Source organism: Melitaea cinxia, chromosome 3 (genome assembly GCF_905220565.1).
Source record: "Melitaea cinxia chromosome 3, ilMelCinx1.1, whole genome shotgun sequence".
Classification (NCBI taxonomy): domain Eukaryota; kingdom Metazoa; phylum Arthropoda; class Insecta; order Lepidoptera; family Nymphalidae; genus Melitaea; species Melitaea cinxia.
Genome location: NC_059396.1, coordinates 11,223,537 through 11,236,706, shown reverse-complemented (window position 1 = coordinate 11,236,706; position 13,170 = coordinate 11,223,537). Strand labels below are relative to the sequence as shown.

At 36.4% G+C, this 13,170-nt stretch overlaps 1 protein-coding gene across 1 annotated transcript in view; it reads right to left on the bottom strand.

Moving 5' to 3' along the window:
• LOC123669464 (homeotic protein spalt-major-like) overlaps window positions 1–13,170 on the bottom strand; it is a 31,087-nt gene that overhangs the window by 6,153 nt on the left and 11,764 nt on the right. The window contains exons 2-7 of the mRNA XM_045603070.1: window positions 9,171–12,014; window positions 8,813–8,946; window positions 2,354–2,449; window positions 1,344–1,578; window positions 938–1,116; window positions 317–484 (exon numbers count right to left, since the gene is read on the bottom strand). Coding sequence (XP_045459026.1) covers window positions 317–484; window positions 938–1,116; window positions 1,344–1,578; window positions 2,354–2,449; window positions 8,813–8,946; window positions 9,171–12,014 — 3,656 coding nt within the window. The remainder of the gene's footprint in view (window positions 1–316; window positions 485–937; window positions 1,117–1,343; window positions 1,579–2,353; window positions 2,450–8,812; window positions 8,947–9,170; window positions 12,015–13,170) is intronic.

Here is a 13,170-nt window from a genome sequence, read left to right as displayed (position 1 = left end):
TGTTGCAGGGATATTCTATTTTCAGAAATGTTGAATTAAAATACGAGAAATATTTATTTAATAACTTTATTTAATATTTTTGTGGTCCGGGTTTTTTGTCACTTATAGACGTCGCTGGCGCACAGGACTCGCGAGCCCTTGTCAAGTATAGGTGACTATGGCGGTCAAAAGGTTATTCGGTAACCGCTTTCCGTCCGGTGGGCCGTACGTTTATTTGCGAACCTAGTCGCATAAAAATTCCCTAAAATCACCGACTAGTCTGTTCCCTTAAACGCGAAGAAATGTGGTAGAATATCTAAATCGACATGTATTTTACCTTTTGTTGCATGCCATTGAGGAAAGGTGCAGGTAAGTAAGGGTAGAAGAGGTCGGGGCGCCGCAGCAGGTCGTGCGGCTCGTGCAGCGGCCGCGGCGGCAGCTCCAGTGACATGCGCCGGCCGCGCCGCGACGCGCCTCCGCTCCACATGTGCGTGCCCATGTGCACCTTTAACAATCATTACAGCCTATACAGTCCACTGCTGGACATAGGCCTCCACAAGTTTACGCCAAAAATAACGTGAACTCATGTGTTTTGCCCATAGTCACCACGCTGGGCAGGCGGGTTGGTGACCGCAGTACTGGCTGTGTCGCACCGAAGACGCTGCTGCCCGTCTTCGGCCTGTGTGTTTCAAAGCCAGCGGTTAGGTGGTTATCCCGCCATCGGTCGGCTTCTTAAGTTCCACGGTGGTTGTGGAACCTTGTTATCCCTTAGTCGCCTCTTACGACACCCACGGGAAGAGAGGGGGTGGCTAAATTCTTTAGTGCCGTAGCCACACAGCACAGCACACACCTTTAACAATATGCAAGTTTAATTAAAAAAAAATTTGTTTAAACAGCTTGATTATAGAACTTTTTTTTTTCAAATATTGTAGGATAAAATTTAAGATTTTATTATTACCTTCAAGTTGCCTTTTGTGGTGAAGGCTTTTTGGCAAACTGCACATCTAAAAGGCTTATCGCCAGTATGAGTGCGCATATGAATTTGTAGGGCCGACGAAGAAGAGAAATTTTTTCGGCACACTCCGCACAAATGCTTAGACGACTGTGAAGGCGGAGGATGACTTGGAGCGGCGGGTACTGTAAAAAATTAAATCAACTTTAACTCGAATCTGCGTAATGGTAACTTGTAGATTTTAATTTAATCTTCTATTAAATTGTAATGTTTATAGGAAGATACGTTGGTTGTGTTTATTTCATAATATCAGATAGGTAGGCGTTGTACGCCAAGTTCTATGCAGGAGATAGTAAATGCAAAATGCATTAAATTAAAGTTTAATTTTTAATTGTATTTGGATTATACATACCTGTTGGTCTTTTGGGTAAAGGAGGCATATCAATAGGCGGTGGGTGTGTCATTGGTGGTGGAGGAAGCGCGGGCGGCGACCGTTTTAGATCCATTTTCTCAGGCGACGAACGTCTTTCTGGACTAGGGTCGCGACCTTCTTCACTGGGTGGCCCTGTCGAGCCACTTATGCTCTTATCAAAACCAGGAGGCATGTCGCGAATCTTGTGCGTTAGCATATGCTGCTTCATGTTGCCCTGATAACGAAACATACAGTCTTAAAAAAAAGAATATAGAAAAATTGAAATCGTTTCAAATATGTTTTGTTTATTTTGATATAATAAAACAATGGAGGTATTTTTATAAGATAAACGTGTGTTTGCAAACTAGCTTGAATTTTAATAATTACGAGCTTGTAATTTAAAAGGTAGTTTTATCGCTCTTATAAGTAAAACAACTACCACACCTAGTCATATTTAAGTGTATGTATGTAGATAGTTAATTGCAAATCGACCTTAGCGATCTGAACTATGTGATTACGAATTAATATCTGGTTTTTAAGTTTGTGTTATTCTAATAACTAATTATACTTAGGCTATAACCTACCAATAAAGCGAAATAAAGTTTAATTTATTTCTTGTATGTTGTAAGAAGATACGATAGATAGATAGATAACTACACTCAAAAATATGACTAGAACGTTAGTTATCTGATGGCGTAATGTAGTTTTTCGTTACATAGAGGTAGTAACATTTTGTTTCGAAGAAAATTATTTTAATTTAAATGCTTGTTATATATTTTATGTTCGATACTTGAAAATTGTCGTAAGAAGTAATTAATAAAAAGTGTTCCGAAATATAATCTGTCATACAGGTGATGGACAGTATATACCTAACATTTAAATCTACACCGAATATGGCATTATTTTCAAACATAATTCGCAATACACCAAAAAATAATTTGTTCGAAACAAAAGGTTACAGGGGGTTGTGCAAAATACAGAGTCCACGCTCAGGCGTCACTCTCGCATACCGGGTAGACGAAGGCGTTCCAGAGGTCCAAAGCAGTGGCGTGCGGTGGGCGGGGTGCGCGCGTGCGCCTACCGCACCGGCAACCGCCGCCACTGCTCTGGAACCACAAATACACGCAACATTTACGCACACGCTTACACAAATAAAAAAATAATTCTACATAAACACACTAAAAAAAAGTCAAAAGGGAAAAAAATCAGTAAAGTGAAAAATGAAATACTACATTTGTATTATAGGGATTGAAAAACGGAAATAGCTTATGATAAGTATATTTTAAGCGATCGCTTTGCTTCTCTTACTAATAACAAGTAGTAGAGTTGTAGTTTAGTATTTTGTATATGGGTGTATTGATTCACATATTATTAGCTAAGTCATACATACATGCATCCGTATAATTAAAATATAAAGCAGAAATAGTACATTTAGGTGTTGTTAGTTTGAAAAATGTTATAATTAAATTATTTTGCTATCTATACGTATAATAAAATTAAAGCGAGATCAATTCTGTGCATTTACCTACTCAAAACAATGATTATGAACGAAATCTATCTAGTGTACCTATTATAACAAGTAATGGCTGCTTTCATTATCTAACTGAGTCGAAGAAGCTTATTAATTTTTCTTTAATAAGATCATGAATATATTGAAAATTTAATTTTTTTTCCGTAACATGTGCTTATTATAAATATAGACCATCAAATAAATTGGCGGCTTGTTTTAGCCGTTTCCATGTGTTAGTATTCAACTAGTTTAATTGTTAAATACTCGGCTATCTTAAGTGAACGGCTTAACAACAACGTATAAATGATTTTAATTCGTTTTCTTTTTTTTAATATAATAAATATCAGATGTGTTTAGTAGAATATCAAAAAAGACAATGAGTGATATCAAAATTTTCTGTATATCATACTACTCAACTAAGTAAGAATGTCCTGAACAATTTAAGAATATTCCGGTAAAAGCTCAAAACTTTTTGACGTGATAGTAAGACACTGTACAAATAAGGGCATACAATACTAGTTATTTGTTACGATTTCGTCTGCGTTAATATTTATGAAATAAGTATAAAATTTAGATCTCAGTCTTTATTGTAAAAATAAAAACATAATGTTATATTTATCGAATAACTCTATAGTTAAGATAGCCTAGGAAAATTAACAAATAAATAAACAATTCACTAAACATTAAATTTAACGATATTGCCAAGATTAAAACAAAATTTTAAGGCGAATAAAGGTGTAAATGTTATTCGTAATTTGATTCAATAGACCGGCTCAGAAGATTGGAATAATCGATATAGTTCAGCGCGTGAACTTTCGGTGTAGATGCCAGTGCCGGTAACACTTATTGTAATTTTAAATGCGCTTGTAAGCTTCGACTTGCTACGCGCCGCTTATTTCTGATACAAACTATTACTAATTTTCGAGCTATTTATAGTTCGATAACACCGTGCAGAGTATTATTGTTCTTGTTTTTTTATAACTTTAACAAATTAATAATAATAATATTTATTTGAGTTCAGTACATTTTTTTAAAGTAAACTAAGATCACGAACCGAAACTATTGTACTATACACGTTTTTTATGAAGTAAATATAAAATTAATAGTTTTACTTTTACCGAAAAAGTAATAGGTACGTACTTATTTCAATATTCACTTTGTCTAGCATTCACTTCAGCCTAATACAGTCCACTGCTGGATATAGGCCTACACAAGTCCGCAAGACGCTGCTGCCCGTCTTCGGCCTGTGTATTTCAAAGCCAGCAATTGGATGGTTATTCCGCCATCGGTCTGTTTTTTTAATTCCAAGGTAGTAGTGGAACTGTGTTATCCCTTAGTCGCCTTTTACGACACCCACGGGAAGAGAGAGGGTGGCTATATTCTAACTGCTGTAACCACACAGCAATGTGCCACACAGCCATGTCCTAGCATTACGCATCTATATTAATTGCTTAAATTATACTGATTTGCGTCTATATAAAGCATAGCCTATAAACGTTTATTTGGAAATTAAACTATTTTTTCAAATTATTTGTACGAATTGTATGTATTTGTATGTGTTTGTGTATATAGCCTAGCCCGATGACGCAGTTTGTAGTGGCCCTGCTTTCTGTTCCGCAGGTTGCGGTTTCGATTCTATACTAAAGGACAGACTGTAAGATGTATCACGTTTCTATAATTTTAATAACATTTCTTATTTTCATATCTATATAATCGAATCTATGTTTTTGTTAGTTTGTCGTAAGTTTTAATTTTCACCCTTACCTACATATGTAGGTATAACTATACAAAATTTTCATATTGGTATAATTAAAACGCAAGATTTTTTGTCTCTTTCTAATTGATAAACTTTAAAACCTCTACATTAATTTTAATACACTTCCATCATATAAAAAGTAGGTTATTCAAGCAAAATAGGTTATAAAACATCACAATACGGTCACAATACGACGCACAAGAGGGAAGGAGTTATCATAAATGTTATCTAATCGGATGGGTTTTATTTAAAACTTTAAGAAGTTAAGATAATCAGAAAATTATTCGGCCTAATATATTATAAATGACACGTAAACAGAAACAAGTCATTTGTTTTCATTTGAAATTAGTTGGAACAAGTAAACAAAGCGTCTCTTTGCTACACAATTGTAAGCTACAATTGCGTCTATCAAACGAAAGCTTTCATATATGATAGGTTGGTTTGTCTTATTTTATTATATTGTAGTTTTAGAATCGTTATAAAAGATCGCTGTATAATTATCTTATTTTCAGTATATCGTGCTTACAAACGGAACACAAACTATTTATGTAAAAATTAAACAATAAAATATAAAATTAATAAATAAAAAATTAAAACTTTATATGTCTTCTTCTTCTTCTTCAGGTTAAAATGGCTTTCAATAGTGCCAATATGTTTTCTTTTTCATAATATGTTATGTTATATTATAGTTATGTTACGTTATGTTATGTTAGTTATATTAACAAAGTAATATGTTTTTAATTTAAATTTTTATATTGGGGCAACCAAAATGTTGCAAAATTTCAGCTACTTATTATCTAAAAGTCTTACAAATCCCTTATAATTTATTTATGGTAATATAGTAGACTATAAAGTAAAATAATTGACTTTTAACCGGGTTTTAAAGGAACTGTTATTATTAAACAATAATATTATCAACGATAAATTTTTGAAATATGTATTACTATTAGGAACAAAATTATAGTGAAATGAATGAGTAATAGACCATTTAAACATAACCGCGGCGCCGTCATAAATAACCTATATTTTATTGATAAGATCTCCGCATGGTCACTTTCAGAAACTTACGAAAAATGTTATTTTGTCAAGCATAAATAATCTTTTTATGACGAGAAGCGTAGGTAAAGGCTCAAGGATTTATAAGCAATAAATATTTTACGACATGAATTAATATTCCGATCGTTTTCCGTGACGTTGTTTTTATGACTTATCATTTTTGTGGCGACGATGGACCGCGACGCAAACGCAGGTTTACATGCTTGAAATATTGCTCGAACTGATTATAAAACCTGAATTGCCATAAAAATAAGAGATATCCTTTTAACAACCTTCATGTATTGTATAAAATATTGAATTAATTATTTAAGTGAATCTTGAGTTGCTTTATACTTCAAACATTTGATTATAAGTAGACAGGCCCCACATTGTTCTGATTTCTTTTATAATACCGCCCGTCGCGTTGATTGGTTTGAAAACGTTTTGGAAAAGCTTTAGTACGACACTCACGTGACATGTCCGTCAGCACAATATATCGAATTTGACTCGTTTTTTTTGTTCCTATATCAGTTAATTATTTATTATATACATATATTTGAGTTACTTATCAAAACGTGCTAGTCAACTTTCATTTTTTTTTAAAGAATGTAGAAATAAATGCAAAAGATTTCTATTTCATAAATTAAAAGTTAATTAAATTGTAAAGTAATAGTATATCTCAAATATTTAAAGTTAAGAAACAATGCCTTGTATCAAGTAACTTTTATCACTCCTAGAGTCAAATATGCCAATATCGGCAGTAAATCAGCGAAAGCCGTGCGATGTGTGCATCGAGTGGTTTGTTACTTAAGACTTAAATAGACATTTAAGAAAGTCGTTTAAAGGACTTATCTGCCATTTAAGGTTAATCCGGGGAATATGTAGACAGAGCGAACATAGTCAGCGACCAAACTGAATAAACATTCATACATAAAAAATATTCGCTCTTGTTTTTATCAGCTTCCTATGATAATCTTTTGTCAGTTTTAATCTATGAGATTTGTAAGTAAAATTAAAAAAAAAAATCATTAGTAAGTTAACCTTCACAATGTTATTTGACCGATTTGTTACGATAAACGTCAACATGAAATGGTCGGCATCTAGGAATTACCTGATTGTTTCTTTTTTTGCGTAATAATTAATCAAAGCTAAGATAAAGATTTCAAGTTGAGATTTTTTTTTTTGCGTTGAAAAATAAGAATCATTCCTTTGTAAGTAGGGCTTCAACCGCACGGTAGAGGATAACCCATACAGTTTGTGATTTGTACCGTTTTTGATTATTATACTTAGTACTAGACATACATTTATATCTATCAAATCTCATACGTAAATTAAAATATATATTGTAGTGTTTATTTCTAACTAAACGTGTATTTCTAAGTCTTTTAGTAATATGTTACGTGTTTAAATACTGTTTCTAGGATACGAAAGTTACCTACTAATATATTATTATTCTTGGGTTTAATGGCTTTCAGTTGTGCCAGGGGCCACATACTAATATAATCAATCCCATTATTTTAACATCTTTGTTTGGAATATGCATAACGATTAAATAAATTTCTATTTCTTCTAAAAAATATAAATAAAATATACCTTTATAGTTATATCATTATTTATCCGCCAATTGGCAGTGGAGCAGCGCGGTGGATTAAACTCCGATCATTCTTCTACATAGGGAAAGAGGCCTACGTTGCGACCGCTGTCGCAATCGGAATTAGTGATACTGCCGTTAGCCAAGATAAGTGAGGCCACCAAGAGTTGGCTGAGAGAGAGTCGACGTGTTTGGAGGGAACTCGTAAGGTTCCACGCCAACACGCAAGGCAAGTGGGATGTTGATAGGAGAACTGACTATGTCGCGCCGACGACGCTGCTACTCGTCTCTGGTTTGTGTATTTAGTAGCCAGCAATTCGATGGTTTTTCTGCGATCCGTCGGATTTTGGAGTTCCAAGTGGATCTTACTTGGAACTTCCTTATCTCTTAGTTACGATAGCCATGGGAAGAGAGGTAGTGGCTATATATCTTACCATAGCCACATGGCGCGAAAATCACTAGTAACTTAAAAGTATAGTGACAGACATTTTAGAATATCTGGAATTTTTTCATTTTTAAATTTATATACTTAACATAAGCCATTGCGTGATCGAAAATGTTTGATTGGTGTTCTTATTTTGAATTTATGCAATACTTTGTAGAGCACTCGAAACTTATAATTTGTATTTTTTTTGTCTGAACTTCTGAATGTCTGAACAAAATAGATGTTTAATAATTATTTGAATGAACATACCCTATACCGTTAGTAAATTTGCCTTTTAATGTAACTAATGTAGAGAATTAGTTAGCGTACCTCTATGACATTTACTAGTTAAATTCACAGCGGCTCGGGTGCAGAGAAAGACACTTGCTAAAACTAATGCGAACTAGACGCGTCAACTAGGGACTTGTAATTACTGTCTGCAAAATTAATGTATGGAAACTTAGATGAAATAAAACCAGAACATGAAGTTCTCTGCTTAGTTCATGGAAACTTGCTTTTCGATTTCTTTCAAACTTGTGAATAACACGATAAACACTCGATGTTCTATGTTTAATACCTACTTTTAATTTTAACATGGCTATTTATTTTGTTACCTATTTACTAAACATTTTTTAATATCATATCAAAAATCGACCGTTCCAGCGGGGATCAAACCAGCATCTCCGACTGTCCGTGTCGGTGCCAATTAAGCTATGGAACGATGTAATCGCTGAATCGAAATTTTTGATATGATGATTTTATATTCGGTCTAAGCGACCGTAGCGATCGATTTTTGAGATGATATTAAAAAATGTTTAGAATTTCCTAATGTGTGTGTAACACAAAAATAAAATCGTACAAATTACCTATTTACTATCTAATTATAGTTATTTATATCATGGTTATTAAGTATTTGAGTGAATTATTTCTTATATTTAAAGTATAATTGTTTAAAAATTTGAAAATATGTTGTAAAAGCGTAGAGATGTCGCTATTTGTGTAACAATAAAATATAAACTGGCCGCGAGCCAGAAACATTCGATTGGAATTCATACTTAGAAGTGTGACTCTTACGTTGCACGTTATCATTATATTAAAAATACAATAAAATTAAAAATAAAGCTTAATTAGTGGTTCAAAAATATTGTCAAACCTTTGTTGAGAATCCTCTGTCACATACGGTGCACTTGAAAGGTCGTTCTTTGGTGTGGCTTCGATAGTGTATCTCCAACGCAGAATTGCACGCGAATGTCTTGTAGCAGATGGTACACGTTGTGTTTCCCCTCACTGTATAGGAATTAATCGACTGTTCATTGTCAATATTTACGTCCTTACACGAAAACTATTTTCAATGATTATTTTTTTTCCAAGGAATAGCTAATTCAATTATTTATCTAGCGCCCGGTATTAAGGGTATTATTATTAGATATTAAAGTATTAGGAAAAATTGAAGGAGTGGATATGCGGACGACCGGGGCGGACTTATATATATGATCCCGCTTATCGCATACCTGCGGGAGGAAAAGCGAGTCCTAGTGGGCTGAAGGGTGATCCACCAAGAGCACCAAGCGCAGCTAGGGGCGTTGGTGGTGAAGGCAGCGGCGAGTGTTGTGGCAGCCGTGGCGGGGTCGACAGCACTGATGGTGATGGCGATGGTGGCGAGGCTCGCGCGCTCCGCCCGCTCTCCGAACCTGTCGCCGATGGGAGGGAAGCCGTTGTGGTGATGGTTTTTACTTCACATTCGGACGCCGAGGCGCAGACGGAGAGCGGCGAAGTTCGACGATCTTTTATATCTGGGTCGTCGTCGAACTCCCCAGAAGCGGGCTCGCGCTCGTCCCGGCCGCTCTCATCGTCGGTTCCGCGGGAGTCCGCCCTTCGGTCGCCGGGAGTGGAAGGGGTAGGAAAGATTGGTGGAGGAATGGTTTGATAAGAGTTAAATTCAGAAATTTCGGGTGCATTGTTGAACGACTGACTACTGTTCATATCGTTAAGTTGGTTTTGGTCATAAGCGGTAATGCATCGCTCGCCAGTGTGCAGACGAATATGCTGTTGTAACATTGTTAGATCTGCAAATTTTTTATGACATACAGGACATTGATGTAACAATTGCGAGGGAGGTTTTATACGATGGACACCCATGTGAGTTTTTAAATTGCCTTTGGTAGTAAAGGCGCGACCGCATAGTTTACATCGGAAAGGTCTTTCACCAGTATGAGTACGATAGTGCATCTGTAACGCACTTTTACACGATAAAACGCGGTGACATACAATGCATTCATTGGGGTCTGTAACTTTGTTATCAATATTATCTACTAACTGTTGTAATTTTGACGTTTCTGAAGTTTTAGTGATTTCGATTAAACTCTCCCAAGAATTATCATTACTACCAGGGCGAGGTAAAAGTGAGTTATAAAATATAGGATCACGAGTTATGTCACCCTCAGTTATACTAGTAGGATTACTTGGGAAAGGTGTAAGACAGCCAGATGAGACACTGCTTGGTGGGGAATGCGGAAATAATGGATATGAAGGATAAGTACGTAGTCCCGTTGCTATTGAAATTGGTCCAGATATCGATGAATTCTTACTTGATAAATTTTCCGGTTGATCTGGATCAGGCTTGACGTGTGGACTTTCTCTGCCAGTTTGGTCTTCATTGCTGTATGAGTCCATGCTGCAGTCGTCATAGGGAGATGTCGAGGGATATCGGTCTTGCTCAGCATCTTGCCCTCCATCGTTTTCTTCTGGTTCCCGCTTTGGTGATATATGCTGATCAGTTTCTTCAAAACTAGAATCTCTTTGACTTTCTTCATCTTGTGGCTCAGACTTAAACATTTCGGATGAAGGACGAGGAGGACTTGGAACAGAAGGTTTACTGAGATCAGCTGGAACGTCTTGCTCTTCCCGCATACCAAAAAGTGGATGTAGTGGCAGTGGCTTATCACTAACTGGGCGTGGTGGCAATAAGTCGTGATGTGGTGGCCTATACAACGGCAAGTTTGGCGGAAAAGGAGCTGGTGCACCCGGAGGAAACTGCAATGGGTGAGGAGGCATCCCTGGAATTGGCCCTGGTGATAATTGCGCTAAGAGTGGTGGGTGATACTTATCCAAATGCTCCGGTACAGGATTAGGATTCATCTTGACATGAGGAAATTTTGCAGTGTGCCTTTGAAAATGTACTTTGAGATTTCCTTTCGTTGTAAATCGAGAACCACATACATTGCATTTAAAAGGTCTTTCTCCTGTGTGAGAACGAATATGAATTTGAAGTGCAGAATCACTGCCAAAAACTTTCCCACAGTACCGACACCGATGTTTAAAGAAAGGTTCATTACGACCACCAGTTTTGCCATCATAAGGTGACATTTTACCAGATTTTCGAAAGGCCAGTTCATCAGCTAAATTGTTAGCTAGCAGACCCTGTGACGCGTTGTCGAGTACTTCTTGAGCTCGTTTTTGAAGCATTTCTAATGTATTTGGTTCATTGAGGGATGGTGGAGGATCGTTATTTGTTATTATTGAAGACGCTAGTGAGGAAGATATAGAACTATAAGGTGGATGCGACATCATAGGTGGTGATGAAGTCGGAAGTTTTGGAATTGATAATGGCTCTGTTTTAGGCGTAAGATGTGTATGAGTTGAAGGCAAGTTTTGGCTAGTTGGAGGAACAGGTTCGGCAGGAGAGGGCTCCCGTGGCGGACGTGGCGGCGACGGTGATCGAGCCGGTATTGAAGGCGCATTTGATTCTGATTCACACGGAGGCGGACTTTCATGTTGATCGTCTTTTCGTCGTGTTAATGACAATTGATTTTGCAGTTGACGTATTAATTGAAGTTGAAATACTTGTTGATGCTGTAATGTGAATAAAGTGCTTTGTAACACTGCTAATTCATGTAAAGCGGCTTCGTTATTGGCATTGTTCGCCATCGCGGTTGCAGCGAATTGTGCCACGGCAACTTTTGTGTTTTGTAAAGCTTCTAAGGTTACGTGACCCGCTACTGGAAAGGGAAGACCCACTGGAGGCACGTCAGCTTCAGGTACTTCAGCCTCCCCATCATCGAGGCTATTATTGTTTTCTGCATCTTGTCGATGCCTTCTCACTTGTTCTAATCTTTTATTGGGTCCATCCATTTCTTCGTCTCCCGAAACAACCATATCCTCAGGATCAGAGTGCATTCTTTCTTCTCCCATTTGTATGGCTTTTTCGTCGCATACTCGCTTATGATACAAAAAATCATGTAGATTTTCAAATTGCTCTTGACATCGTGGACACATATGAGTCTCTGGTCTACCTCTTGCTTCCTCGGGCAAAACATGGCTAATATCTTCTTCAGAACAGGATCCGGAACTTTCACCTACAACAAAAAAAAAGTATATTATACTTTTGTCGTATACTTAAATATAGTCTGTTGTGTGGGAGTTAACGACGCGTTGGCGCAACGGTCACAGCACTAGTTTGTGGTTGTTGCGGTGGTAGTTGCGGGTTCGATCCCCGCCCAGATGTTTGTCGTGGTCTGGGTGTTTGTGCAGTCCATGAGGGCCTCCCCACCGTGCCTCGGAGAGCACGTTAAGCCGTCGGTCCCGGTTGTTATCAAATACAACTTATAGCGATCGTGATTCATATTAGGGAATATTCCTACGGATAGATTTCCGTCAACCCGCATTGGAACATCGTGGTGGATTAAGCTCTTATCCTTCTCCTACATGGGGAAAGAAGCCTAGCAGTTGGGGTATTACAAGCTGAAGCGTATGGGAGTTCAAAGTCATAATTTATGTAGAGTGACTGAATTTTAAGCAAAGTAAAACTATTTGCAAAATATATAAGGTTATCATCGATAAAAAATTTACAATTGGGAGCCAATATGTGTACTGAATTTTTTTAACTAAGATAGCTGTTTCTAATTGTTTTATAGGAATTCACGTTGCATTGTTTGATTTTTGCCGGCGGCAACTATACATTATTTTTGTGCGCTTCAACAACAGTATAAAAATTGTGCGTTAGTTTAAATACTATACTTTTACATAACATTGATACAAAATAATTATGGGAGCGCAATATTTGCAAAAATTTCCATTGAAATATAAAGAATTATAGGTTGAAGTAAAAACCTATATCTACATAATATTATGTATTTTGCCTTGATACAAAAATTTATTTATGAATCTGAACTGTAGTTCAGATTCATAAATAATAGGACCAATTATTATTTTGGATGTGTTTTGAAGGATATAAATAAAATCTGTCTTTATAGACACACGAGTATATGAATGATATTTATGTGTATACCTACATAACTTCGTACTATCAACTTATAGGTATATTAATATTTACGAATTATGTGATCCTTATAATTATCTTACGTAGACATGGTTACATATCTTTATTTTATAATATTTACTAGCTGACTCGGCAAACGTTGTCTTGCCGCTAAACGCTATTTAAAATTAGGGGTTGGTGGTAGAAGGGTGAAAATTAAGGGTTGTATGTATTGTTCTACGCCAAATCATAAT